This window comes from Citrus clementina, unplaced genomic scaffold (assembly GCF_000493195.1).
Source record: "Citrus clementina cultivar Clemenules unplaced genomic scaffold, Citrus_clementina_v1.0 scaffold_7, whole genome shotgun sequence".
Classification (NCBI taxonomy): Eukaryota; Viridiplantae; Streptophyta; class Magnoliopsida; order Sapindales; family Rutaceae; genus Citrus; species Citrus x clementina.
The window spans coordinates 7,777,189-7,805,126 of NW_006262075.1; the positions used below are offsets into that span (position 1 = coordinate 7,777,189).

Sequence of the window (27,938 nt, forward strand, 5' to 3'; positions counted from 1 at the left end):
CGGAGCCATGACAGCCACACTTTCCCCAGAACCGTGGCGTAACACGCAAGGTCTCACAGAGCCGTGGCAGCCACGCTTTCCCCTGAACCGTGGCGTAACACGCTAGATCCCATGTTTTGCCCATAACGCAGCAGTTGGAGTCCCATACCGTCTCGAAAAGAGCGGAAGACTGAGATTCAGAGGAAGCCTATAAAAAGGTAGCCAACGAAGGTAAAAGGGTTAGCATTTTTAAGATAAAAGAGAAAACCACAAAAAAGCCATAAGACCTGTGGCAAGCGTTCCCCGAACCTTCATATCTGACTTGAGCGTCGGAGGGTTTGCGCCGGGAGAACAACCGGCGTACTCTGACTTGTCTGTGTGTGCAGGGACATCCGGAGAAGAAGCATTACTAGGAGACCTCCTGGTCGTGGTAGAGTTGATCGAGCAGGGATCCTGGTCGTAGAACGAGGAGAACCGGAATCTCGCATCAACAATATATCATATGTATAGTCTAAAAATTTACTTACAAGCTCAGAAGTCTTTTTTCTATTAATGATAGGGGAGAAGAAATTAGAAAGCTACCTTTTTATTAAAAAAGAAAAAGGAAACAAAAGTTGGTTAGTGTGAGTGGTTCGGCACCTTCACTCCTTAAGAGAGGTCAGGAGTTCAAATCCCGCTCTTGTATGGAGTCACTACTTTGACCAGCACTTTACCTCTTACGGGCCGACTCGGTGCGAGTGGGGATTAATCTAGGTTGTGGTACGAACTTAAAAGTGTCTCCCATAGTTAGACTCACCGCATGGTTCATACAAAATACAAAAAAAAAAAAAGCCTCACAAAAGTTCCAATTGGACACTAAAAAAATTCTTTAAAAGCAATGATCTAGGCAGGCCATGCTCCTTTTGTTACATTTGCAGTGGAAATACTTTTAATTTTTGGATGAGAGAGATAAGTGATTGGAAAATCCCTATATTTACTAACATAATTATTGGATATAACTTCTCTACAGTGAAATAACTACTATATTTGACTTAACTTAAAATTCAAAACAAATATGCCATGCAACAGCAAAAGTAGAGAATAGTTAACTAAATTTTAATAGAAACAGATATACAACAAGGATGTTTTGGGTATTGTCTAAAACAATTAAATAAATTGAGTACGGCTCTGTTTTGTGTAGCTTTTCAAGTAGAACATTCATTCAAAAAAAATTAGTTGTTTGATTGTTAATAAGAAATTTTATTAAAAATTATAAAATTACTTTAAAAAGTAAGTTTTTTAAAGTTATATTATGAAAAGAATAAAACAAGATTGCTAAATAAGTAAATAATATTTTAAATATTTTAAAATTAAAAAAAATTAACCTCTACTTCCAAAAATAAAAAAATTTAAACTTTTACTAGTAGAGGCAAAATACTTTATTTAATTTTCAAAATCTCTACTAAAAAAATAACTAAATAACAACAAAAATTTTAATAAAAACTTACGAGATTAAATAAACACTTATAATTATTAGATAAACAACCCAAAAAGACACTAACTAACTCAAATACTAATAATCAAAATGAGTACGACTCTAAGCTGGCACAAGCGCTAGCTCTAAACCATCTTCTAGGCAGGAACTTGAAAAACCTCGCGCAAGTGCTGTCAGGGCTGGGAAACAACCCAAAGGCCCCAAATTTACCAACCCAAATTTCCTTCCTCCTTTAATGTATATTTCCTGATAGATTAAAACAAATTATTGATTAACTTTAACCAACTTACCCCAGAAAAGAAAAAAATTATTTGAGTGGTAAATATTAGAGAACATATACACTGCACGCATATGTTACTTAGTTTTACTTTGATCGCAGTCGTTAGGTAGCCTATCACCGTTTCCACATATTGTCATGGGGTAGTCTGACAAAAGCACACTTGAGTTTGTGGTTGAAGTGGTAAAATCATCATTGGTTCCGATGTTAAATAAATAAACAGCATTGGCTACCGTGTTTTGGCTGCTGCATCACCTAGGTTCTGCTTCAATTGCTCCCCCACTATCTTGAAATGACTTGGCTGTATTTTAAGGCCTATCTCCTACAATTTAGTCATTTAGAGAAGGGAAAGCAAATTCATTGCGAAGAAATGACAAATAAATTCCACCAAAATTTGAAGCTAATTAATCTGCAAAATCACATACCAATCCTAGATAAGTTTCAGCCAGAGCACCGGCTCCGCCTGATGCAAATAGGTTCACCCCCTATGTAAATTCATGGTTTGTGGATGGTAAAAATGTTGGAATCAATGGAAGCTTTGCAAACTCAGCTGGAATTAAAAAAAAAAAAAATTCTGATCAGTAGGATATCTGAAGAAGGTTTCACCATACGGCAAGAAATTTGCCTGATTGTTGGTAGTGGTATTTATATAGTTATTGTTTCCAGCATTAAAAAAAAAAAAAAGAATCACCAAAGAACAATAATTCTACATGTTTTCCCGGCAACAACGACCGGTGACAGTGGCCGGTAATAAGAAAGCTTGAGAAAAGAACCAAGAAACAGATGGACCCTAATGTTGTCTTGTTGGTATATTATGTGACAACCACATAGCGTCAGTTAATGCTCCTCTCCTCTTCTTAATTTTCACTGTCATTTTTGGGGGCTCTTTGCTTGAAGAAGAAGTAATTAAATGCAGTTTTTCTCAGAAAAATTCGTATATTAGATCTCTAAAATTAACTTCACAAAAGATAACTTGTTTGACAAAGAATCAATATTAAATCTAGCAAGATGCTTGTTTACTAATATAAATTTGATCAATGAAGGAGATTGAACATATCCACATCTTAATCTCTTGGCAATCACACAAACAAAATCCATTACGGATATGCACTAGCTATATACAGGTGCTGTGCTCAAATAGCATCTTCAAATTGTATGGCCCTGTGACATCTGGAGTTCCATTCCACATTAATTCTGCAATTTGCTTGTAGGCCTTTTCAGAGGAATGAGATGAGTCAAAGAACAAATATTCGTTTGGATTGTCACATAATTCATATTCTTTTATTGCTCTCTTACCCCCACAGCTTGACAGTCCTCCATATGGACCGCTGCCACAGCAAGCAGTGACTTCCTTAAAACCTTCACCAACAAAATTATAAAATTGTGTTAATCTCTCAATAGAAAAGTGTTCTGTACTTTTTCGATACTAAATCATCGATAAATGCTGCTAATATTAAGATTCGAGCTAATTACGCAGTTGGTCACGTTTGTTTGGATTTATTCAAAAATATTATTATTTTCCTTAAAAATTTGGATTTAATCGCTATAAAAGAACCGACATTGATGTTTTGGGTAATTTTGAAAAGTACATAACAAAAACTGGGTAATAACTTCAAAGCTTTTAAGACTACAGGGCATACCATATTTTGAAGGATTGTTGAACCTCTGAGATATAGAAGTGAAGAAATCGTGATAAGCATATTTGAATCCTTTTAATTCGCCTTCAAGCTCCTGAAGGAGTTCAGAAAGTGCTTTGTTGTGTAATTGTACAAACTCTTGAGCATCCTCCACACAGGGACTAGTGCTTCCGGGGAAAAGCACTTTCATGGCAGGTAAACAACCCAAAGGACACAAATTTGCAAACGCAAATTTCCTTCCTCCTCTCATAAATATTTCCTGACAACGAAGGGAAAAAAAATCAATAAAAATAATTAGAAATAGCTATAATAACTAATATCACATGAGATGCTATTACTTTGATTGTATTTGTCAGGTTGCCAATCACCATCCCCACAAATTCTTTCTTTGAGAAGTGAAGATCACTTGAGTTTGAGGTGAAGAGGTTAAAGTAGTCATTTCCTCCAACGCCAAATAAGTAAACAGCTTCCGATAACAATGTTTCGGCTTCTTCGTCTCCTAGTTTCTGCTTCAACAGCTTCTCCACAATCTTGAAATAACTCAGCTGAGTCTCAAGGTCTATGACCTGCAATTATACAGCAATTATAAATTTGTGTACGAGTAAAAGAGGGTATTTACTAAGAATTCTGAACAAAAACAGAGGAGTTACAACTTACAAACAGTGCAGCTACAGCAAGAGTCTATTTCGTTTTTCCTTTTTTTCTTTTTGAAATAAGATATGTGTCAAATGTTCACTGTTGTTAAATTATTTTACCAGACATAGATGCTTTGGGTTGTTTTTCTGGACCCACTACACTAGCATTCATCAAATAAGTAGTTATCAAAAGAATTTAGATCCAGGGCTACTGTTTTGTGCTTAGTGCTTACCTTTTTAGAATTTTTCAATCTTCTGTCAAGTGTGTGTTCATTCTACCGATAATAATATATTATTATCTACTAACAGACGAGAATGCACATTTTATCATCTAATAACTACGAATCCACCAGTCAGCATGAAAATTGAAACAAGCCCCGAACATATAATTAGCAAGAGAAAGAAGAGAGGTGGCATACAAATCCTTGATGAGTTTCGACTAAAGCACCAGCTCCCCCAGATGCAAAGTTCACACCGTAAGTAAACTGATCATGGTTGTGGTATGGTAAAAATGTTGGAATAAACGGTAACTCTGCATACTCAGCTGTAAAAAGAGTGAGAAGAGTGTTATTAGAGAGCATATAGCTTGATTAACTACCACTGTAGATATATCATCTCATATGCATGCATATATACCAATAAAATCAGGAATCAGACGGCCATCAGAAAATCTCCCAGTTGGATAATCGAAGAAGGATTCACCATACGGCCAGAAATTTGCCTGATAGTCGGTAGTGGTGTTGATATAATTGTTAATTCCAGCATCAAAGACTGAATCTCCAAAGATGAATAAAGCAACTTGTCTTCTGGACAACGATAATATATGATCATCTTGGCAGTTGATTGAGATGATGAGAAGGTTACTTGAATAAGTAACAAAGAACAAGATAAACAACTTCAATTTTGCTTTGGAAAAATACATATTTCACTTGATGTTTTCATATTCCGGTCGAATTGAGTGAATGAGTAGCACACTTTTTTAAGTAAAAAAGAAAGTCTGGGAATATCCCAGAAATACTCTGGAGGTGGGCCATTCGTGTTATGTATAATTGATATGACGCTTGCCAGCACATTGTTTGAAGCCTGCTGGCTGCTGGCGGTTTCTTCTGTCGCTTTGAATTATGCTGCATCGAATCGACAGTTGCCAGCTTACTAAAGCAATGGAAGCAACTGAGGGTCGTATGTGTTTTTATATCGACGAGAATATTAAGAGCTCGCCAAATGCCACTTCGCTTTAATACACTCAAAAGTTAATATAATTATGAGGGTGGTTGTTCGAGTTTTTATGAATCTAATTTTTTTAAAATTAATAATAATTATTATTATGTAAAATTAATTTATAGATGTTTTTTTGTTGCGAAATGTAAGTAGAACGAATATATTTTTTGTTTGCGAAAATTATTTATTTAAGTATGTACTTTGTAAATTTAAATATAAGTTTCAGTCATATATATTTAATTATAAATATTAATATATTAACCTACTGAAATAACAGTAACATGTAATCGGTTTTTTTTTTTTAAAAAAAAAAAGAGCTCGCGCAATAATTAAAGAAGCCTGTTTTTGATCAGCGGAGTTTTTATCAATGCTAAATACATATCAATCAAAAGATTTTATCTTTTAGATGAACGATTCTGATTGATGTTATCATGTCAAGGGGCTGTTGATGAGAGAAAATTTCTCACATCACACCACCAGGTGGAACCTTGTCACCAGATAGAAAGTTGTGGACAAGAAAAGGATCTTCATTTTTTTTTTTTTTAAAGTTGGCATAATTTTGTATATCACATTGAAGCCAATAATGGCCTGCGCTTCCACATGGCAAATGGGCTGCATTACATAAATCTGCAAAGAACAAGGAACTCGGTCGAGAGTTGGCAAATGGGCTGGGCCGGCATGAACTGGGTTGTGCGTTTGGCCAAGCCAGGCCGTGCCCTTTTTTGGCAAGCAAGGCCCTCAAAAGCTCAGCCTCATCTTGTCCGGGCCGGACTTGGCTGCTAAGATTTCTATTTTCGCACACAGAGTGTAAACTGATAGGTCGGGCACATAAAAGATATTTTATGGAGTGGACTGAAATCTGTTTTGTTAGTTTTTCTTTGGGAGGTCAAAAATTGCTGTTGAATTGAATTAACTGCTGGGTTCATAAAGAATAATTATTCGGGTGAATCATTAAACCTCTAGTTTTCGCTACCTATGCTCTGGGAGTCCGGTAATGGATAACTTCTTTATCCATTCTAAAAGAGCCCTCCAAACTCCTTGTAACACCCTTCTTTTATTAGACAAATTAAAATTAGCTCGTACAAAATTCGATGCTGCAAATGAATTTATTCATGAAACCAAAACCACTTATTTATTCATGTGAGATTTGACATCACAATTCTTACCACCATCTATTTAAATTCTTTATTCAGCTATACGTAAGCTCAAATAGTGTCTTCAGATTGTAAGGCCTTGTGACATCTGGGGTCCCGCTCCAAATTAATTTTGCAATTTGTTTGTTGGCTTTTTCAGATAGATGTAGGGAGTCAAAGAACACATATTCGTCAGGATCGTCACAAATTTCGTACTCTTTTATTCCTCTCTTCCCTCCACAACTCGATAATCCTCTAAACGGACCAGTGCCACAACATGCCGTGGCCTCCTTAAATCCTACCATCACATTATCAGAAATGAATTACTTGCAAATTCTAAATAAAATTAAACAAGCTCACAAATTAACAACGAGTCCTAACAAGATCGAAGATCACATGAGATACCATATTTTGAAGGATTGTTGATTCTGTTCAATATAGAATTGTAGGAATCGTGATTTGCATAAACAATTCCTTTCAGTTGGCTTTCCAGCTGCACGAGAGCTTTAGAGAGCGCTTTATTATGTAATTTAGGCAGCTCTACACCATCCTCTAGGCAGGAACCTGAAAAACTTGGCACAAGTTCTTTCATTGCTGGAACACAACCCATAGGCCCCAAATTTAGAATCCCAAATTTCCTTCCTCCTTTCTTATATATTTCCTGACAGATTAAAACAAATTATTAAAATAAAAAAGAAAAAAAGTTTTGATTAATTTATACACTACATGATAGAATACACTATATGTGTGTGTGTGTCTTTATTTGTCATAGTCCTGACTTTATCACAATAACTTAATTAAAGAATAATTTTATAAACAAACATTATTAAACTATATGACTTAATGGCTTTTTCAGATTTTAATAAAATTCAGGATTCTCAATCAGTACTCTCTCTCTCTCTATATATATATATGTGTGTGTGTGTATGAGTGAGGTCTGAATTTGAATTGTGTTAAATTTCCTATACAGGGTCATGGAAAATGTTCATAGTTCATATTCTCACTTTATAGGTTACAGATGCTCAAACCCGATGATACATGATATACTTAATTTTCTTACTTTGACTATAGTCGTTAGGTTGCCTATGACCATATCCACATATTGTTTCTTAGAGTAGATGGATCGAAGAACACTTGAGTTTGTGGTTAAAGCGACAATGTAATCATTCGCTCCCCCGTCGAGTAAATAAACAGCATTTGATACCAAAGTTTTGGCTGCTGCATCACCTAGTTTCTGCTTCAGTTGCGCCTCCACAATCTTGAAATTACTTACCTGTGTTTTAAGACTTATCGCCTACAATTTAATTGAGAGAAAAAAAATTAAGAAAAGACGATAACTAAATTCTACTAATTTTTTGAAGCTTAATCAACAAGATCACATACCAATCCTTGATGAGTTTCGGTCAAAGCACCGGCTCCGCCTGATGCAAAGTTCACCCCGGATGTAAATTCTTGGTTGATGGATGGTAAAAATGTTGGAATCAATGGTAACTTTGCATACTCAGCTGAAATTAGCAGAGTTAAAAATGTTGGCGCAGATGCTATTATTCAAATTCATGATATAATAAAATAAAATAAGATAATAAATGTAACATTTTGTTTCACTACATACCTATAAAATCTGGAATTATTCGTCCATTAGAAAATCTGCCAGTAGGATATTTGAAGAAGTTTTGACCATACGGCAAGAAATTTGCCTGATAATCGGTAGTGGTATTTATGTAGTTATTATTTCCCGCATCAAATAGTGAGTCACCAAAGATGAATAATGCCACGTGTTTTTCCGGCAACGACAACGAGCCGGCCACGAGAAGGCATGAGCAGATAATAACCAAGAAACCGAACATAAGGAACCTTAATCTTGTCATGTTGCTGGTATTTTTTTTTTTTTTTTAACTTTTTGTTTCTCTTTCAGTTAGTGCTTGCTTTCTCCTCTACTCGATTTTCGCTGTTATTTAAGAAGAAGAAGTCAGAGTCGAACTTTTGAGTGGACAAAAATAGCTAGTGGGTCGACTTGGGACATTGTATGAGATTTTGGCCTTACAAGTTACAATCTGCATTCCGTCTGTGTTATGTTGTCGAGACTTGACTCCTTGATGCATTGTTGTCAGGAAAAGAATGGAGTACTTGCACCAAGTCAAAGTCTTTCACAAGGGACTCCAAATAATAAATTCTTCAGGTAAGGAGTAGATATATATCATTATCTCTTCAAAAATAATAGTGGAAGTAGGTATATATCCCTACTATTAATAAAATATATTCTTTACAAGATATCTATGATATTTATCGGGTTGTCAAATTTACATCATTTACAAATATGACTATTGTAAATTATATGGATTTCATTTAAAATGTTCGATTATAGCGATAAAACTAAGGTCGCTTTTTTTATTATCTGAAATCTAAATAGTCCTAAATTAATCTGAATTCTGAATAGACGTGGATGTTTTAATACGAATAATATATTTATTTTTTGTCCGAATCTATGAAAATAAGTATTAAAATGTTTTTTTTTCAACTTAAAAAAAAACTAAAAACACATATTATTACATTTGTATCGTTATTAAACTTGAATGTCAAATAAATAATACATATATCCCAAAGAACATGAATACCATAATATTTTAACATATATAAGAATACATAATAATTTTGGAATTATAATATATAAAATACCATATCTTGCAAATTTTATAACAAATTCTCAATAATAGTACATAATATAAAATGAGATTATTAGTAGGTAAATGTTTATGGGCCAGTTTTGAAATAGACATGAAAAGTAATTTATAAAGTAGGAATATTTTTTACATTAGAAATTAGTTGGCCTATTTAGATTTTCTATTCAGTAAAATGTTGAAAAAATTGGCTTATTTTATTAAGTCAAAATTATAAAAAAAAACCCATTAAGTTATAAAATAAGCACCTCTATTTAACTTAATTAATTAAGTCAAGTCATTTTAAGTCATTAAATTAAAAAACAAACACCCTCTAAGTACCTAAACTACTGGATACTTTAATAGCACGTGATTCTTGAGGCAATTTACGTTTTAGGTCTAAAATAGTCAAATAAAACTATTTTAAAATTCAAAGATTGTCAAAAGTCATAAGCCAAAATAGAAGAAAAAAAATAAAATAATGATTTAATTATTAAAAAAATTGTTAATTTATATTTTTCAAAAAATACTGTGAACTTTTTTGAATTATTATTTTTTGGATGTGGGGTGCAAATACCCCACCCCAACAAAGGAGCAATTTTTATTTGAGTCCTTGTTGTTTGTAGAAAGAAACTCATAAATTAGAATTTTTAAAATACATCACTTAAGTCCTTCTAAAATCTAAATTTAAAATTTGTTTTATTTAAATTCATGACTAACTTAACTGCGGTTTAGTTAGCAGTTTAAAGTTAATTTTAGCCTTGTTTATTAATTTATTTTTTACCATAGAAAATCTAATAGTCTGTTCAACATTTATAATAGTAATGGCCAGAAATTTAATTTTTTTTTCCATATTATTTATTGTCTTTGTTCGTTCTTTCCCAACCACTTGATTTCTCTCCTCTCAAAGGTCCTTTTATGAATAATTTATTTGCACTTTTAATACAATATTTCTCACATCATTACACGATATCTTTCCTTAATCCTTTATAAAATTATTATTTAGAACTAACCCTGTTACAAAATTTATTACCATACTAACAACTTATACTCAATTTGGACTAGATTATCCTTTAAAAAAGCTAAATTTGTTGCAGGCGATGGGAGTCACTACTTGTGTTGCTTGCGGGCAATGGTAGTCATCGCCTGTGTTGACTAGCTGGTGGCGGCAATGGCTGCTATCGTGTTGGTTCCATCACTCGCATTGGTTGCAGGCGATGGCCACGTTGGCTGGTTGTGAGCGATTGAGCTACCGCCCGTGTTGATTGCTTTAAGGATCATTTAGTCCAAAATAGGTATATATGACTAATATGGTAAGAAACTTTGTAACATGGTCAGTGTTGACAATGATTTTATGAAAATGACTAGATATGTAAATTTTCCCACAATATTTCTCATATCATTATACATATTTTTCCTTTAAAAATCCTTTTTAGTAGTTCAGAGCATTGAAAACATTGTTTACAACCCCATAAATATCGTTTACAGTGTTGTAAACTCCACATTCACACCTCAACATGACTCGGAGATATATAGAAACATGCTTGGTTTCTTACCTTGATTATAGTCGTTAGATTGCCTATGACCATATCCACATATTGTTTCTTGGAGTATAATGACTGGAGCACGCTTGAGTTTGTGGTTAAAGCGACAAAGTAATCGTTGCCTCCACCATCAATTAAATAAAAAGCATTTGATGCCAGTGTTTTCGCTGCTGCATCACCTGGTTTCTTCTTTAGTTGCTCCTCCACTATCTTGAAATTACTTAGCTGGGTTTGAAGGTCTATCACCTACAATGAAAATGGGGAGGAAAGAAAATTAAGAAAAGTTGATAAATAAATTCCACTAATTTTTTGAACAATGCTTAACCAACAAGATCACTAACCAGTCCTTGATGGGTTTCAGTCAGAGCATCGGCTCCGCTTGATGCAAAGTTCACCCCATGTGTAATTCTTGGTTTGTGGATGGCAAAAATGTTGGAATCAATGGTAACCCTGAAAACTCAGCTGGAATTAGTAGAGTTGAAAGAAAATAGTTACTGATCAGTCCCAATGATTTGAGTGTGTATATATATATATATATATTGCATACCTATAAAATCTGGAATTATTCGTCCATCAGAAAATCTGCCAGTCGGATATTTGAAAAAGGTTTCACCATAAGGCAAGAAATTTGCCTGAAAATTGGTAGTGGTATTAATGTAGTTATTATTTCCGGCATCAAATAGTGAGTCACTGAAGATGAATAATGCCACGTGTTTTTCCAGCAATGGCGGCGACGAGCGAGTGTGGCCGGTAATGAGAAGGCATGAGAATATAATTTCCAAGAAACAGATCACAAGGAGCCTTAATCTTGTCATATTGCTGGTATTAATTTTTTCGTTTAATGCTTGCTTTCTCATCTACTTAATTTGCACTGCTGTTTAACAAGAAAGAATTTCTAAAGTAGTCAATCAAATTCCAAACAGATGGCTGCTTGACTTAAAACAGAAGACTTGGTGCATTCTTTTCAGGAAAATTATAGACTGCAAGAAAATTTCTAAGGCGGCCAGGCCAAGTACTCTCATGAAAATGGAAAAATTTGCACGTGTACAGCAACTGGATACATTGAGCCCTGACAAATAAGAATTACTGATGCTAATGAATACAGTTCAAAAAACAGCTTCAATTGAATTTGATTCTGTCTTCCAAAGAATAGAAGCATGTAATAGAACAGAGTAAAATTCAACTTGATTTCCTATATATAAGTGAAATAGTCTCTATACATAACGAATTTGGAATAGTTTCTTGAGATTATAAGGCCCAATGACGTGAGAATTCCTTGCTCCATTCCACATTTCCCTTGCCAATTGCTTGTTAGCCATTTCAGTTAGATGAATTGAGTCCCAATACACGTATTCATTTGGATTCTCACATAGCTCAAATTCTTTCACTGGCCTCTTCCCACCGCAGCTAAGCACCCCTCTAAATTGTCCAGTCCCACAGCATGCCGCCTTTCCTTCCTTGAATCCTTCATTATCATAGTTTCCAATTTTCCATTCAAATAAAAAGAAGGGCATTTCTACAATAAATGACTTTTGGTACAACATCTCCAACTCTCAATCTATAAGACTAAAACCCCAAATTTTATATTATACTTACAATTTTATACATGTTGTTGACCACTCAAATTTTCATGTACTGTAGATAATATATTATAAGTTGCAAGTTAAAAAAACGAAAACTTGGGAGGTTAGTAACAAAACACTTGAGGTTTTTTTGAGTAAAATAAATAAAAGCAGGGCTTCACATTAAATATTGGCTATATTTTAATCATGCTACTACTACAAGAAACAAATTAGAAATAAAATAACATAAAATAAACAAATGAAAGTGTAATGACATACCATATTTGAAGGGGTGATTGATTCTTTTTCTTAGACTGCTATTCAAGTCAAAGAGTGAATACTTGAATCCTTTTAACTGTTTTTGTAAATCAAAGAGTTGCTTAGAAAGAGCTTCGTTATGCAATTTTGCTAGCGATGTAGCTTTTTCTAAGCAGCTACCATTTTTTTCTGTATTCATTATTCTCATTACTGGAAGACAACCCAGGTCAGGGACATTCATGAATGCAAATTTCCTGCCACCCGTCTTATAAATTTCCTGAGAAAATCAATAATAACACGCATAAGTTTAAACATTAGTCAGATTTCATACTCGATTACATTGTCAAAAGATCTAGTCTTTTTAAAAATATATATTCGAAAGCAAAATTACTTACTTTGATGACTGTTGTTAGGTTGCCAATCACCATCCCAACATGATTGCTCTCTGAGAAAGAGTTTAGTATAGTGAAGCCCTTGGTCAGGAGAATTTTAGCATAGTAATCATTGCTTCCAATGCTAAACAAATAGACACCTCTTGAAATTCTCATCCTGCCTTCATCATTGCCTAATTTTTCTCTCAACCAACTCTCTACTTTCTTATAGTAGCTAAGTTGAGTTTTGAGACTAATCACCTGGTTAAAAAGTTAAAAAAACAAAAAATCACTTGATGTTTAACTTTTGATAAATTAGATGTAAAGGGTGATTAGAATGCCATTAAGAATTTGGGCCTCATTTGAAGTAATGACAAATCGATTAATCAAGAATGAACTGTGGTAGTTGACTAGTTGTGGACCCAGATATTGGGCACGTCCAACCAAAATAAAGTAACAATGTCTCCGGCTAAGCTCACATATAGCCCACAGAATTTGGGTCAACAAAATTGCCACATATACCACAAAAGTCGTGCTCTTTTATTTTACTTTTTCTCTACTCTTTCTATTAGTTGTTTGGATCACAGGATGCTTAGATAAAAAATTTGGGATGTGTAGCATTGCTCTTAAAGATTTATTTTCTTTCCTTGATTCTTGACATTCTCAGTGTTTGTTTTTGTTTGTATCATCAACTAAACTGAGTCTTTTGAAGGAATATGTAAGCTATTGCCTTGTATTTCATAACTGATCACTCATATTTTTGTCGACCATATTATCTTGTGTCATTGTCACAAAATATTAAGTTTCTCATCCTAAGGTGATATAAAATTTCTCACTACATCTCATGAGTTATAAAATTTCATCCCAAAAAATTTCATCCCATATTAATCGGTTTATACTGAATTAGAATTTTTCACCTAAATTCTTAACTTGAAACATTGAATTTCAAGCTCTATCGATTATTTACTAGAATTTATCTAGACGTGAGCATTTTAACTGAACGGACTCATCCTAAACCTAAGAATTAGTTCATGATGTATTCTAGTTCAATTAAAAAAAAATTAAAACCGGAAAAAAATACAAAGAAATTTGATAAACCAAATCAAAATTGCAAGTTAGGTCTCATGCCTCTTGTAAAATTTATGTAAAGCTTTTAAGAAAGTTTTAAGTCCTATCAATGTAGATAGCTTCTTTTATTAGATTATTAATTTACCATACATGACTCTTAAAAAATCATGTAAGAATAAATACACACGACAAAATAATCTAATAGCTAGATGGGAGAGTATGCACTTGGAGCACCCAATATTTTTTTGAAGGATTAACAAACAAATAGGTTACATGAGTTCTACCCTGTATATGCACGTAATGTATACATTCCCTTGCAAGATGCCTAGTATGAAAGCTAGAGTACATGTGAGTATGCAAATGATAACAACAGTAATTTCATTTCAAAAATGTGAACTATACATATGTGCACACACACTTACATCTCCTTGAAAAGTTTCAACAAGAGCACCTGCTCCAGCTGATGCGAAATTCACCCCACTGTAGTAGTATCCACGATTAATAATGCCCGGTTGAAGAAAAGGTGGGATCAATGGCAAGTTAGCATATTCAGCTGAAAATATTTTTCAAAAAAACGACAACAAGATATAGCACAAAAGAAAGATTACATTACATTACATTATTAAATAATAGTTGGTTAACCAAAAAAAAAAAAATTGTACAACCAACAAATAAAGACATAACAAAAAGATTTGCAAAATCAAAACCTCACCCATGAAGTCCGATACCAAACGGCCATCGGAAAATCTTCCGGTGGGGTACTTGAAGAAGGTTTCTCCATAAGGCCAAAAGTTTGCTTGGTCAAGAGTTGTTGTGTTGATGTAATTGTTGTTCCCCGCATCCAAAATTGAGTCGCCAAAGATGAACAGGCTCGCTACAAGTTTCTTCTTTGGCAGCTTGGATTGATCAGCTTCGCAAGTTGTTGAAATGAGAACTACAACAAGAAAGGTTACGATGGTGAAGAAGTAGGAGCAGAGAGAGCTTGGCCTTGCCATCACTGCTGGGTCAATTAATTTCTTCAGGCAATATGTTCACATTACACACAACACAACGTGCAATGCGCAAATGGCCCCATATTAAGTGCTAACTCTGTCTCTCTTTCCTTTTTGAGTTTGACTGAACTACATATATAACTAATTAAGCTTTTGTATGACAATATTAAGATCTTATTTGATATTTATATACTGTAACTTTCAAGATAAAGTATTTGAGAAAAAAATTGTAATTATAAAATAAAAGTTAATGGTGTTTAATAAATATGACTTTCAAAAAATAATTTTAATAAAATAATAAATATATTATAAAAAATTTTCATTATACAAGTGGTGGATTAAATCAACTTAATTTTCAAGTCACAACAATTCGTATTGACAAAAAAATTTTAAGTTACAATTAACTAATCTCAATACCAAAACAGAATGTAGGTATTTTTTTTATTTAGATTTAAATAAGGTGTTAAAATTACAGGACCTAAGTATTTTATTCATATTTAAACAAGGTGTTAAAATTAAGTCTGACCAAGAGATGAAGGGCCCTGGAATGTGCTGGCAAATTATCAAAACTATAGTTTATTATTGAGACATGCAAAAATTTGTCCAATCACATGAAGTTGCCAGATATAGACGGATTTTCTGGAACATTTTCATTTGTCAATATATGGCTAAAAAGAAAAAAAAACAGTATATACACAGATAAGAAAAGTAATTTAAAAAATTCGGCTGAAAGTTCTGGAATCCGAAGAACTGCAAGCTGATTCAAAATGTGAAAGCTGCAAGGCAGAAAAAGTAATTTTTATAGCGGCATATACATTTGATTTGGTAATTATATACAACTGTATGGTTGAATTTAACAGCCGATTGATAGAAAGTTTGCATATAATATTAAAGTCTGTGATTGACTTTGTATTTTTTTTTCCTTAATTTTCTCAAGAAAGGCGTAGGAAGAATCATATCGTTTTAGTGACATATTCAAAAGGGTTTTAATTTTTCTTATAAAATAAACCAAATTGTAGACCGACTTAGATTAAAATGGAAAAAAATATCCCATGCATATTAGTTTCAGTTCCCTACATATCCCTAATCCACATATATTCAACTATATTAATATTTTAATCGGTATATAAATAATTTACTTGAAGATCCTTTGATATGGGACTAACTTATACATAAAATGCCTGTCATGTCATATAATGGAAAATAAATAATGTCGTCTCTGTGACAGGATTGCCAATGCAATGCTCTTAGCGTGCGTTATGCATCATTTATAGTACTTGGTTGCGAAGGCCGGCTAGTGATGCTTACCGCCAAAGCATTAAACACGGCTAAAAATTAATTCATTAATGGACAGTTAAGATTTTACAGTGATTTAATTGTGTCTCCAAAGAAGTAATAAGTGTGTGTACGAAGATACTAGCTTTATGCTTTGGTTGGTAGCAAGTCTTACAAAGAGTTTTAAGGACTAATTCTTTTCATGTCACCTTCAATTAGGTGTTCAGACCAATAATCACCACCGCCCCTACCCGTAAAAAGATGGGGAAGATAGACCATAAAATTTAAATATGATTGATGTGCATCACCTTAAGTCTTTTCATTTTTCTACTACTTATCAAATTCTTTGCTATAAGGTTGTTAATTTATTAGCTATTCTTTTGCCCAGCTATGAAAAATCTCAAGTGTTGGTGAGGATTCTGCTTGGTTGGTTCCCAAATTAATTTAGCATTAGCAGCATATATGCCGTATCAAATTAGCACATATATAAAAGTAGGTTCTATAACATGATTTGTGTATTTGGGGGCTGCATAAGATTCAATGTTAGGATTTTAAGGGTGAAAATTGCATTTGGTAAGAGCGGTATTATCTTGTGTAATTACTAATTAGGCATTTGTAACGTGATCCTCAACTTGAGTCTGACAGCTATTTTGGCAAAACCTTTGTGAATTATATTTGATTTGAAAGGTTATGCCGGTACCATTGTCCATATTTATGACTTTTCCTTATCTTATTTGCAGTAAAAGTAGAGAGGACGGTGGAGGAAGAAGAGAGAGCATTGTGGTGACACAGTTAGGTGAATTAACAGATTTTTTTTTTTTAAGTCTGTTATACATAGATATTACTGACATTACATCAGACATTATAATTAATATTTACAATCATACTATATAATTGGGACCACCATTATACATTGACACACTGAAGTATATGCCCAGATATTTTAAATCCTCATTAATATTCGAGGGGTGCCTGCTCCACTCACATTTCGTAAGGGGGAGACTGTCTCCACTCAATTAATTGATAATTGAGGAAGAACTGAAACTAACCTCCATAATGCTCTTATGGAAACCTTGAACCCTTGCACTCAACATTGTAAGTGTAAGGTTTCTCTCATTAGACCAAAGGCCAATTGGTGGTGAATTAGCAGATTGAAGTGCGGCAAAAAGGAAAATTCAAATTCTCTGGTGTTAAATCAAGCCAATGAAAGTGACAAATTAACCACAGCTGCTGCCATACGGTGATGAAAGGCCAGCACTGATGAACGGTCATACAAGTTTAGGCAAGCAGGTTAATTTGGCCAAAAAAATAAAAAAATAAAAAATAAAAAATAAAAAATAAAAAATAAAAAATAAAAAATAAAAAATAAAAAGTAAAATAGGTCCTTTTTTTTGGGCCCCTCTTTAAATTATTAGTCCTTGCTGAATAGACAGAGTCCCATAAATCATTATCACTCTGCTCATATGTAGACAGCTGTGTCACATTTGTTGAAGAGGGATTTGGAATTAATTGGAAGAGATGTCTGCAAAGTAAAAGCAATTCTGAATTATGATATGATCATTCATAGGTAGGCAAGCAGTTTCGGGAAACAAGAGATTAAGAAAAGGAAATGAAACAGAACTTACGTACATTATGAATTCGAGCTGCTCTTGCGGTGTGAATTTCACTTATGAATACAAGTTGTTTGTTGTCAATATTTGAGTAACACTCCAAGAGAACCTGCAAATTAAGAACGATGTAGAAGAGTTAAAAAGAAGTATAGGCATCTATCTATTGCAGATAAGAATGAGAGTAAAGCAACCTTGATTTTCGGCATGGTTATATGAAATAGCTGCAGCTTCACGCCAATATCACCCACTAATTTGACTTTAACAACATTTTTTATCGAGTCATCCTCTGATAAATCCCCAGACATCACTTGGTTAACGTTCATGCAGTGGATCAAAACGCGCGTTGCCACATTGATGTTCTTACTATGAGCTGGTTGATTGAATCCTGGTACTCTTATTACCCCTACAGGAAGTTCATCCATGTAAACGTGGAGCCTTGCAGGGCTAATTTTGATTCCAAACTTGTTAGGATTTTGAGCATTTAGGATCAAAGAGACAACAGATGAAACGAACAGGGTTGAATTTGAAAGCGTGTTGAGATCAAAAGAAACCACTCTTAAAGTTTCAATAGAGAAACCGGGCTTTTGAGCCTTAACAATGAAAATGACAATGGATGTAACCAATATCACTATGGAGACAACAAACAGAAACAAAATGAAAATAAACAAACTGCAGCTCTTGAAAGAATATGCATGGCTGGTTTTTGGGCTACATAAATTATCTGAATCATGTCTTGTGTCACCCATGAATGGCCTTCATGTTTGAGCTTTATCCGTAATAATTTAACTGTTAATGATATCTTTTGGCAGATTTAAGGGAACTGCTTCAGAAAGAAGCAGGAATAATTTGATGTTTTCCTTTGCCCCGTAGTCTCTTTTATTCCTTTCTTAAACCCGGCATTGATGCCTTTCAATGCAACTTTCTGCAGAAAGGAATGACTTCTTTCTTCACATGGATTATATTCCTCTTGTTAAGAGTTAGAAATTTCCTCTTTCTCCAAATCTAATTATCAGATAACACAGATCTGCGGCCCTAAGAAAAAAGAAGAAATCACTAGTTACAGCAGTCACGATACCATTCTGCTGTAGTAAAAAAAAACTTAGTGATAGATACTTTTTTGGCGTATTAAGAAAGAATCGAGAGCTCTTAGACTTAGAGGTCCCCCTCCTAGGCCTTGACACTAAGCTTGGCCAGAAATACATGTGATGCAACCATGGTCGGTCAGTTGTCACACAAAGCCCCCAGCAAGGGGCCTCTGCTACTAGCTAAAGAATTGCTGCCCCACAGCTGAAGGACCCTCAACGCGGGTAAACCTTTACCTTTTTGCTTGTTCTTTTGCCTATTCTCCTCAATTGAGTATTATTTACGCCCCCGGCTTGCGGTAGTTAGTGCAAGGCCAAGGAGGTTCATTTTCCTAGGTGTTGCCATCTCCCAAGAACCGTAAAAGATACCTAGAATGGACGCATGGACGCCCATTACACGTATCGGCCTGACCACACTCGCACGTGGCAACAGCCAATGACACACCTCACGTGTGCTGATGATGAATTATTGGGACATCTTGACGCGGCTACCCATGACTGCATAGTTTATCGTGACAGCATATGCCTTCATGTGATACCAGCCTCAGTAAAATATTAAAATATTAAAATATTATAAAGCATACACGTCTTCATAATTATAATACGAATATCTGCAGAGAGAAATGATCAAAGATTGTCCCCTTTCGACTCCCATTCATTGTAGATGTAGCGAAAACCAAAAGAAGTTCCAAATTTTAAATACAAAATTTGAAGGAAAAACGAATACTTTGTGGCACCCAAAAGGGAAAAATATGGAATGAGTCGAATGCTCATCCGGTTTCCATCTTCAAGCCGACAAGCTCAAAGACTATCCACAGAAGAGAATAAATAGATAATAACATATTGGCGGCCTGTGGTTAGGCAATCACAAAGACCATGAAAGAAGCAAATTAACAAGGATTACAATCATCCGGTTCAGTTTTTGATCACAAATCACACATAATCATCCATACAGTCACTAGATTGCAAAATGTTCAAAATGTTTCAAGTCTCATAGGTTAAAAGGAACCTAAACACCTATATACTAAGAATCTACTGAAAGCTCCTGAGAGCAATCTCCACACATGGCTTGGCTTAAGCATGTCCAACAATTAAGCACTGCATCTCCAACACAGATAGACAACCAGTCCTCAAAGCTGCAAGAATGAGAAAGCAAGAAACAGAGTGAATAAACATTAAAACAGATCCAAGAGAGCTAAAATCTGACAAAAAATCAGAAAGTGAGAACTCACTAACATATAGCCTTATTTACAAAACTAGCAAGCACATGAAAGTTTGCTCAATACACTCCCCCTAGGGTAGAAGGGAAGTCATCAAAGCTCCAAAGGTTCATCAAGTTTCCACCATCCTGGGTGTTGTCACCATTGAGGAAGGCATCGAGGGAGGCCTCCCAGCTTCCTTCAGGATACGGCATTGGCAAGAACTTCACCTGATTGTCAAAAGCCAAAAGCTCATCAGACAGAGACTTTCCATTGTTATCCTGAACAGGCACAGCATTCTCAGAGTTAGATTTCAGCTTCTTCATCGGGTTTGCAACCGCATCCACAAACTGAGATTCATCAACTTCAGGGGTAGCTTCCAAAACAGATGAGATTTCAGGAGTCTTTGGTGCCTGTTCTCCCCAGCCAAAGTCAGAACAATCAAAGGAGTTACTGCCTTGGTCAGAGTTGAAGTACACAGGAGTATCATCAGCTGTTGGCACAAAGGGTTTGAATCCTAGTTCTCCATCATCAGGGAAGGAGCCCATATATCCATACTGATTCACTTGTGGTTTCTCCTCCAGAATACTCACATTGTTGTAGTAATCCTGATCGGAGTTGTTCAAGTAATTGAAGTTTTGGTTCAAACTTGGCTGCACGGGGCTTAGGCAAGCTTTGGGAACGGATTTCTGAGAGTTTGCCTTCACTGAGCTCTTTGGAGCAGCAGCAGGAGTTTCATCTGGAAAGTTAACCTTAGCTTTCTTCCCACGGATCCTCCGTGCCTCGGCATCATAAGCCCTAGCGGCTTCTTCAGCGGTATTGAAAGTTCCTAGCCAGACACGAACCCCTTTTGTGGGGTCACGGATCTCAGCAGCCCATTTTCCCCATGGACGCTGCCTAATTCCCCTATATTGATTCTTCCTCTTTCTTTCTGTGGATTTTTTAGCTTGTTCAACGTGCTTCACGGCTGTAGATCCTTCAATGATTGGGGAAAAAAGAAAAAAAAAAGTTATTTCATACACAAGAAGCACAACCAAATCATAAAGAGAAGCGAATTTCATAAAGAACTCCCATCATTAATGATAGAACACACTCGTAACCAAACTGAATAACTTTATATACCATCATCAACATCGTGCAGTCACGCAATTCTATGTACAACAAGAAATCCATTGTTTCCATTACAAGATCAGAAAAATGAATTTTCCCATGATCTATAACTGCAACACACTAAAAACCCAAACAAATGACAAAGAGATAACTGACAAAATTACTGCCAAATGGTTGCACAAAAAGGTAGATCAAGTGATAATTTTATCTACTCTTTAAGATCCCAGAACTGAAAATTTCAACCATTTCACATAAAACAAAATATAAAAAAAAAAAGAGGAAAAATTTAAGCTTCCATTTTACAAAGCCAAGCAACAGAAACCTCTAATCCAACCAATATAATAGATCATGTCAATAGATGTTTGATTTGACTGACCAAGCAAACTAGTGAATAATCTATGCAAGTCTGGACATCCCATCTATCTAAACAAAGAAGAAAAAATTCCAAGAAAGAACATCTCTAAAATATGATCATCAGAATTATCGATCGAACATCTGCATCACAAAACTAACTTCCAACGGCACAAATTAAAAATGTCAATTCAAAGACAAAAGAAAAGCTTGATTGGAACAAATGATCCACAAACCACGATCAAAAGCCAACAAGGACTTTAAACGCCAACCCAACAAGAAACTTCTTTTATACAAAACAAAAATGAGAACTTTAGATGACACTCAGCGCCAAGTCATAAAAATTTATTTTTACCCCTAAAATAAAGACAAAGGAAAGTGAAGATCAATATATCCCATTGGATCAAAGCATCTACTCAAATTCCATAACTTAAAAATTTTTAAAAAAAAACGGAAAATAAGCTAACAAAAAAAAAAAAAAAACCGTTGTTAGAAATAATAATTTTCCAAACCAAAGCATCGCTACATAGCGATGAGCATCATCAACCACACGCTGAAAACACATACCCACTTACAAAAACACATATTTACACACACTGACACACAAGCTAACGCATTTTATCATTCAAAACCTAACTAACAAACAATACGCACACGCACACACACACACACAAACGGATGATCAGGTATAATAATAACAAAAACATTAAAAAAAAAAACTCGAACTGGGTATATTCAAAAATTGGTTACCATGAGACTTGCGACCAGCTGAGAAAGTGAAAGGCTTAATATCAGCCATCATCAAGTCGGCATCAACGTCCACGTCACCATCAATGTCAGACTCTTCTTCATCGTCCTTGAATCCTTGGAAATCAGCCTCGAAGTCATCGTCGACGATCGGCTTTGAGTACTTCTTGTTGGATGACCTCTTCAGCTCCGGCCAGAGATACTCCGCCGTCAGCTTCTTTGGCCGGCCCGGCACGGTGGGCGGGATGTAGCCCGAAATGATAGCACCTCCACACATGGTTAAGGTTTCTCGTTTCTTCTGGTTTGTTCAGGCACTAAAGAGAAAAGATTTTTAGGAGAGAATGGGTTAAATGTAAAATTTGCTTTTGTTGGCTTGAGAGAGTTTTGGATTCTTCAGTGTCTAGTGAATGATGAGATTCAAGGGTTGGCGGAGGGTAGACGGTTTTATATTGTAGAGAGATGTTATTAGACTATTTTAACCTCGAGTGGCGCGGTAATTACATTTTGGTTCAAGAGCTACACCTAAACCGACTAAATGCCATGAATGATAACACAAATTTTTTCTTTTTAATTTTTTATACCCTGATCATGTATGTACTCTTGATAATCTTGGTAGCAAACTCATGTTATTGATAGGAGATGACTTCAAATTTCAATTATTAATGCAATTCACACGAGAGTATGTATTATACTTAAAAATGATATTATCCATGAGATTTTATAACGTTTATACAAATTGAAAATATTATTTGAGATCATAGCAATCATATATTTTAAATTTATTTATTGACTATTATGTGATCTGAACATTTAAAAATAATTAATTTTACAAACTTCACTTTACCTAAATAATCTTATTTTTATTGCTCTCGCCTTCATGTGATAGCATGAATTACATGTTGACTTAACAAATAGTATTCTTGATTTCATTATTTTGACCTAATTTAGTGGTGGCAAGAATTATATTATGGTTTAACGATAATGATATTTTAGAATAATAATATTAGTATTCTTATTATTAATTTAAAATTTTTATCGAACAACAATATCTTGTGACATTATAATGTTCATGCATTTAAAATCCATTTATGAGGATGTTACATGACTCGTTCAGGTGTAAACAAATACATTAATAAAAGTAATTTTATTATTATTAATATTATTATTTTAAATAATTTAACAATAAAACAAAACATGCTTGAGTTATAGCATATGTCTTATTTTGTACTAAGGGATTTGCAAAAACTACTCATCTATAAGATTACTTGACTTATAAGATTTATTTCCATACTTAAAAATATTGAAACAAGTATTTAATTAATTGTTCAACAAGAGAAGAGATGATTCGGTTGAAGTGGGTGGTGGGTGAGATGAAGGACAGTACCTGCGATAAAATGGCAAAAGTGAAAAGATATTGAAATGAAGAGGGTAAAAATGGGAATTCAGGCGGAAACATTTTTTGACAATTTTGGGCTTGATTAAAAAGGGGGCTAATTACAATTGGGGGGCCGGTGAGGGTTGGAGCCGTGTGGGTCTGGTGAGAGAATGGCGTCATGTGGTTCGTTTTGATGGGAGTTACCGCATTTGCGCTCTGCGAGTCTGCATGGACTACACTTGCACAAATTTTCATCATCATTTTTTTTTCTCAATCTTTTAATTCCTTTCCGTAATGGGCCTCCCAATGAAGATTTTGTTATTTATGTCATAATAATACAACAATTATAATTTCTCCTTTTCAAAAATAGTTATTTGTTGAAGTTATTGGGAATTCACGATAATGATACATACTAATTGGGGTTATTTTATTTGGCAAATTATATGAGCTACCAATTAGTGGTGGTTTAAAATCCGGAAGCGCTATCAATGCATGAGAAATCTTATATAAACAAGTAACCGTAAAATTTGGTCTAAGGTTAGGTTGAAGAGATTTGAAATTAGGCTTTTTTTTTTTTTGGGCATATTTAATCACATGTGATTCTTGGTGGTTTCCTGTGAAGCATTTTTACGAGTTCTAAAAGCATGTGGATTGTCTTTGTGGCTACCTAATTCTATGAGGTGGTGAGCTAAATTGACTGCACAAAAATTTCCGCAAAATCACCTAACTTGTATTCAATTCACTATGTTTCGTAGCTTTCCGTACAAAAAAAACTTGTTTATTTCCAATTAGAATACAAATTCTCTCCCTCTCTCTCTCTAGTTTTGGTCAAATTACAACATCGATTTACAAATATTTCTCACTTTAATTTGTTATCCAACTCAACTTGAGTGAAATTTTCCTACTGTTATCTATAGTAAAACATTTAAATAAGAATATTTAGTAATAAAAAATTATGGCCCCAACTTGAGACCAGTTTTAATTAGGAATAAATTCTATATTATAATAAATTTTTTTTTTGTAGGTCTCGTCTTAAATAAATTTACCTCCACATAATAATAATATTTCAAAAATATATGACATGGTCCATTAAATAATTAAGCTGGAATAAAATATCTTTTTAAAGTTGCTTGTGACAATGATTCGTTTTTTAAAGCTGCAACCACATGTTTCATCTTGCGACTATGTATAAATTGGTCAGCATAGACATCTTCTTGTTGAATCCAAAATATTTATAAATTCTCAAGTTTGTTTGTAGCTTCTTGGCATGAAACTTTTGTGTATTTATGTACTGTCATCCTCAGGATTATCCCATTTCTCTTCTTATCCAATTGCATTAATAATTTCTTCTTCAATTAAAGCATACCCGACTTATTGTTCACTTGAATGATTGATGAAGAAATTAATATCCATTTGATTATTAATACATGACATAATTTACATCTATATCACTTGCATCAAGGATAATTAAGTAAAGATAATAATTTTTGTACTATACCTCTATTGAGTTATAAGCTCTTTATAAGAATAAATTTCAATAATATGACTATAAATAGATTTTAGTGTACTTATATTTGGCTACAAAGTTTCACTAATGTAGTACTTTTTTTTTTTTTAATAGAAGCTTTACTAATAGAGCTACTTCAAAGATAACCTTTCAATTACATGGATCGAAATTGTAAAAAGGTAGATATGAAATGGGTTGCAATCTCAAAAGTCCTATATTTAATTTAATAAATTGCGGAAATTTAAAATTGCACGTGTGTTGCATTTTTCTTGACTTACGAAAATTAATCCTCTTATTTTCTTTGCATATGAATTTCTAACTTCTAGGAGTATCGAATTGAGGAAGAAGATTGCGTGATATGTTTGTGTGTAAAGTGGAAAGCCCACTATTGAACGTTTTGATGGCTTCAAGCAAGAAGACTAATGAAGTGTTATCAATTAAGATAGCTGCTAGCTTCATATAGGCTTCTGGCTATAACTGTGGCTCTGGTAAAAAAACATGAACTCAAGACCCAGATTCAGAATGAGGATTTCGTGGGACTCGGTACTAATTCAATATAGTAATTAGTAAATTGTTTATAAATAATCTTCTTTCTTAATGCCACCACATAAATTTCGGCCTCCGACAACTCTTTCTTTTCTTTACCAAAGAATTGGCTTCAACTATCATAGGCTTGTTGAAAAGTCTAAATATATATTATCAAGTATTTTTAAGACAATAATACGTTCTTTATTGAATTCCAACTCCTTCTAGTAATGGAAGGAGAAAGTATGTAGTACGCGCACGAAAAAATCACCCCATTATTTATTAAGTTTTTTTTTTTTTTTTGGTTTAAACCATCCGATTTCCGGCGACCGCATTGGGCCCCGACTAATTCGGTGTAGTCACAGTTAAGGCTCTTTACCCCTCCCAAATGGTGTGTTTAGTGAGGATCGAACCCGAGAGCTCTTCCCACTTACCCAGCCTGCGCCGCCAACTGAGCCACAATCGTTTGGTTATTTATTAAGTTTTTAACATAACTACACCGCATAAATGAATGTGATTGACTTGTTAAATAGTCGACATAATATTTTATGTTGGGTAAAAGTGTTTGATTAATTCTTGTATTATTAAAAATACCTCAAAACATTCATGTTGTTAAATTATTGACACATTGTCATTAATTTTTGTTTCATTTAACTTACTTTTATAATATTACTCTCTTACAATAACATTCCTTTTTTTTGACATTAATAAAAGAAAAAAAAATCAAATTATCAATTTAACTCTAAAAAATAAAAACAATATATATATATATATATATATATATATATATTAATTTTTGTGGAACACTCAATTGAGGAGTTAATATATATATATTTTTATTAATGTTAATATATTATAAAAGTAATTTATAAAAGACAAAAAATAACGACATAGGTGTTAATAGTTTGACTGTAAAGATGTTTTGAGATATTTTAAAAAAATATAAAAACTAAACAGGTACTAATATCGTATTATAAAAAATAAACGAGTTTTTATGGGTAATTTTTAAAAACATCCCCTGAGGTTTGGGCTTGTTGCAAGTAGATGGCGAGAATTTATTTATTTGTAAAAAACCCCATACCGTCAGTTAACTTTAACATTGACCGTTAGTTGACTATGCAAAGACAATATTACCCTTAACAATAATTTGTAAACGGAAATAACTAAAATAAATTAAAATTATTGACTATTTTACCCTTTTTAAATTATTGATATTTTCTTAAAGTTTTTACAAGAAAGATAAAATTAAAAATTTTAAAAATCATCTTTAAATTATTGATATTTTCTTAAAGTTTCTACAAAAAAGATAAAATTAAAAACTTGAAAATGAAATAGTTATAATCTTTACCTATGATATTGTAAATCTTTGGAATTGATAAGGATAAAATTGTCAAAAAATAGGGTTTGTGCTTTTCGCGCCAACAATTTTAATTTTTTTTTTAGTTATTTCCGTCTACAAATTGTTGTTAAGGGTAATATTGTCTTTGCACAGTCAACTAATGGTCAATGTTAAAGTTAACTGACGGTAGGGGATTTTTTACAAATAAATAAATTCTCGCCATCTACTTGCAACAAGCCCAAACCTCAAGGGAGATTTTTAAAAATTACCCGAGTTTTTACTCTATGTTGTGTGAGAAAGAATCTCACTTGTTGGAAGAGAAAAGTATTTTACCATGGCTACTAGGGCAAAATGGCAACATTGTGAAATCAATAAAGAAGAGAGGGCAGATTAATTAATTAAGCAAAGAAGAAATGCCGCACTTGCTGGAATCTTCCGCAAGATGTGACGTCTTACCAAGAGTTAATCCAACAAAAAATGGTGGAGTGAGAGATGGAATGTGAAGAAAGGTAAATGGTGAAAATTCGTCTTTTGCCAAATAAATAAATAATAAAGGCGAAAAAGAGGTGCATGCATTAGAATCTGGCGTACACAGGGAACATCGAGAGAGTTGCGAAAACGACAAAAAGAAAATGAATTGGAAAATTTCAAAAAGCAAAATGAAAGACAAATGGACCCCACTCTTAAGATGTGTGTGCATTACGACAAAGTTGTTTTGTGAAACAAAAACATGTATTTTTACATACACACCCAATAGTTGGCAGCCATGTGCCCGGAGGAGAGAGAAAATACATTGAAAAACAAGTAAAAAGAGTTGGCTGTAAGTTACATGAATTGTAACTTAGGCAACTCCTTTTTATATATATATACTTTTGTTTTCTTTTTTTACTTCTTTTGGAAGATTAAAAAACACGTTTCTGTTTAATCGCCCACTTGCATGTTGCTTCCGGCCGTATTAATATCTATCAGAGGAAATAATGCTTCCACCGACCCCGCAGCTTAATTTTGCCAAT

At 33.8% G+C, this 27,938-nt stretch overlaps 5 protein-coding genes and 1 pseudogene across 7 annotated transcripts; all 6 read right to left on the reverse strand.

Annotated features, from left to right (window-relative positions):
* Positions 1 to 2,669: 2,669 nt before the first annotated feature.
* On the reverse strand, positions 2,670 to 5,013 carry LOC18036877 (GDSL esterase/lipase 1). The gene is made up of 5 exons (XM_006426710.2): positions 4,639 to 5,013; positions 4,422 to 4,546; positions 3,706 to 3,933; positions 3,371 to 3,626; positions 2,670 to 3,089 (listed from the first exon to the last, which is right to left on the reverse strand). The coding sequence occupies exons 1-5, from the start codon at positions 4,922 to 4,924 to the stop codon at positions 2,845 to 2,847; spliced, it is 1,140 nt and encodes a 379-aa protein (XP_006426773.1). The 5' UTR covers positions 4,925 to 5,013; the 3' UTR covers positions 2,670 to 2,844.
* Positions 5,014 to 6,409: 1,396 nt separating this feature from the next.
* On the reverse strand, positions 6,410 to 8,221 carry LOC18036919 (GDSL esterase/lipase 1). The gene is made up of 5 exons (XM_006426711.2): positions 7,966 to 8,221; positions 7,737 to 7,858; positions 7,414 to 7,647; positions 6,759 to 7,014; positions 6,410 to 6,651 (listed from the first exon to the last, which is right to left on the reverse strand). The coding sequence occupies exons 1-5, from the start codon at positions 8,219 to 8,221 to the stop codon at positions 6,410 to 6,412; spliced, it is 1,110 nt and encodes a 369-aa protein (XP_006426774.1).
* Positions 8,222 to 10,018: 1,797 nt separating this feature from the next.
* LOC18036924 lies at positions 10,019 to 11,369 on the reverse strand (annotated as a pseudogene).
* Positions 11,370 to 11,768: 399 nt separating this feature from the next.
* On the reverse strand, positions 11,769 to 14,827 carry LOC18036925 (GDSL esterase/lipase 5). Its single transcript, XM_006426713.2, has 5 exons — positions 14,526 to 14,827; positions 14,236 to 14,366; positions 12,770 to 13,006; positions 12,396 to 12,651; positions 11,769 to 12,019 (listed from the first exon to the last, which is right to left on the reverse strand). The coding sequence occupies exons 1-5, from the start codon at positions 14,806 to 14,808 to the stop codon at positions 11,769 to 11,771; spliced, it is 1,158 nt and encodes a 385-aa protein (XP_006426776.2). The 5' UTR covers positions 14,809 to 14,827.
* A 2,712-nt stretch (positions 14,828 to 17,539) lies between these two features.
* On the reverse strand, positions 17,540 to 18,436 carry LOC18036920. Its single transcript, XM_006426714.1, has 3 exons — positions 17,882 to 18,436; positions 17,710 to 17,799; positions 17,540 to 17,602 (listed from the first exon to the last, which is right to left on the reverse strand). The coding sequence occupies exons 1-3, from the start codon at positions 18,434 to 18,436 to the stop codon at positions 17,540 to 17,542; spliced, it is 708 nt and encodes a 235-aa protein (XP_006426777.1).
* A 1,094-nt stretch (positions 18,437 to 19,530) lies between these two features.
* On the reverse strand, positions 19,531 to 22,606 carry LOC18036932 (ethylene-responsive transcription factor RAP2-12). Of its 3 annotated transcripts, none has more exons than XM_006426715.2 (3): positions 22,183 to 22,606; positions 20,009 to 20,938; positions 19,531 to 19,908 (listed from the first exon to the last, which is right to left on the reverse strand). In XM_006426715.2, exons 1-2 carry the CDS (start codon positions 22,454 to 22,456, stop codon positions 20,052 to 20,054), a joined length of 1,161 nt encoding a protein of 386 aa, XP_006426778.1. In that variant the 5' UTR covers positions 22,457 to 22,606; the 3' UTR covers positions 19,531 to 19,908; positions 20,009 to 20,051. The 3 variants fall into 3 exon arrangements, with proteins under 3 accessions (XP_006426778.1, XP_024036019.1, XP_006426780.1); XM_024180251.1 differs by having other exon boundaries at positions 20,009 to 20,947; XM_006426717.2 differs by having other exon boundaries at positions 20,005 to 20,947.
* Between the last annotated feature and the right edge of the window lie 5,332 nt (positions 22,607 to 27,938).

Bases quoted from the DNA above. Each gene is read 5' to 3' on its own strand.
- LOC18036925 (XM_006426713.2), bottom strand. From the start codon at position 14,808: ATGGCAAGGCCAAGCTCTCTCTGCTCCTACTTCTTCACCATCGTAACC. The intron at 12,652-12,769 runs GTAAGTAATTTT...TGATTTTCTCAG, and splicing joins ACCTAACAACAGTCATCAAA to GAAATTTATAAGACGGGTGG. The intron at 12,020-12,395 runs GTATGTCATTAC...ATGATAATGAAG, and splicing joins CAATCACCCCTTCAAATATG to GATTCAAGGAAGGAAAGGCG.
- LOC18036919 (XM_006426711.2), bottom strand. From the start codon at position 8,221: ATGACAAGATTAAGGTTCCTTATGTTCGGTTTCTTGGTTATTATCTGC. The intron at 7,015-7,413 runs GTAAGAAAATTA...TTAATCTGTCAG, and splicing joins ACCTAACGACTATAGTCAAA to GAAATATATAAGAAAGGAGG. The intron at 6,652-6,758 runs GTATCTCATGTG...ATGTGATGGTAG, and splicing joins CAACAATCCTTCAAAATATG to GATTTAAGGAGGCCACGGCA.
- LOC18036877 (XM_006426710.2), bottom strand. From the start codon at position 4,924: ATGTATTTTTCCAAAGCAAAATTGAAGTTGTTTATCTTGTTCTTTGTT. The intron at 3,934-4,421 runs GTATGCCACCTC...GTATAATTGCAG, and splicing joins TCGAAACTCATCAAGGATTT to GTCATAGACCTTGAGACTCA. The intron at 3,627-3,705 runs GTAATAGCATCT...CTTCGTTGTCAG, and splicing joins ACCTGACAAATACAATCAAA to GAAATATTTATGAGAGGAGG.
- LOC18036920 (XM_006426714.1), bottom strand. From the start codon at position 18,436: ATGGGTGACACAAGACATGATTCAGATAATTTATGTAGCCCAAAAACC. The intron at 17,800-17,881 runs GTTGCTTTACTC...CTTAATTTGCAG, and splicing joins TAACCATGCCGAAAATCAAG to GTTCTCTTGGAGTGTTACTC. The intron at 17,603-17,709 runs GTACGTAAGTTC...TTTACTTTGCAG, and splicing joins GAGCAGCTCGAATTCATAAT to ACATCTCTTCCAATTAATTC.
- LOC18036932 (XM_024180251.1), bottom strand. From the start codon at position 22,456: ATGTGTGGAGGTGCTATCATTTCGGGCTACATCCCGCCCACCGTGCCG. The intron at 20,948-22,182 runs GTAACCAATTTT...CAATCATTGAAG, and splicing joins AGCTGGTCGCAAGTCTCATG to GATCTACAGCCGTGAAGCAC.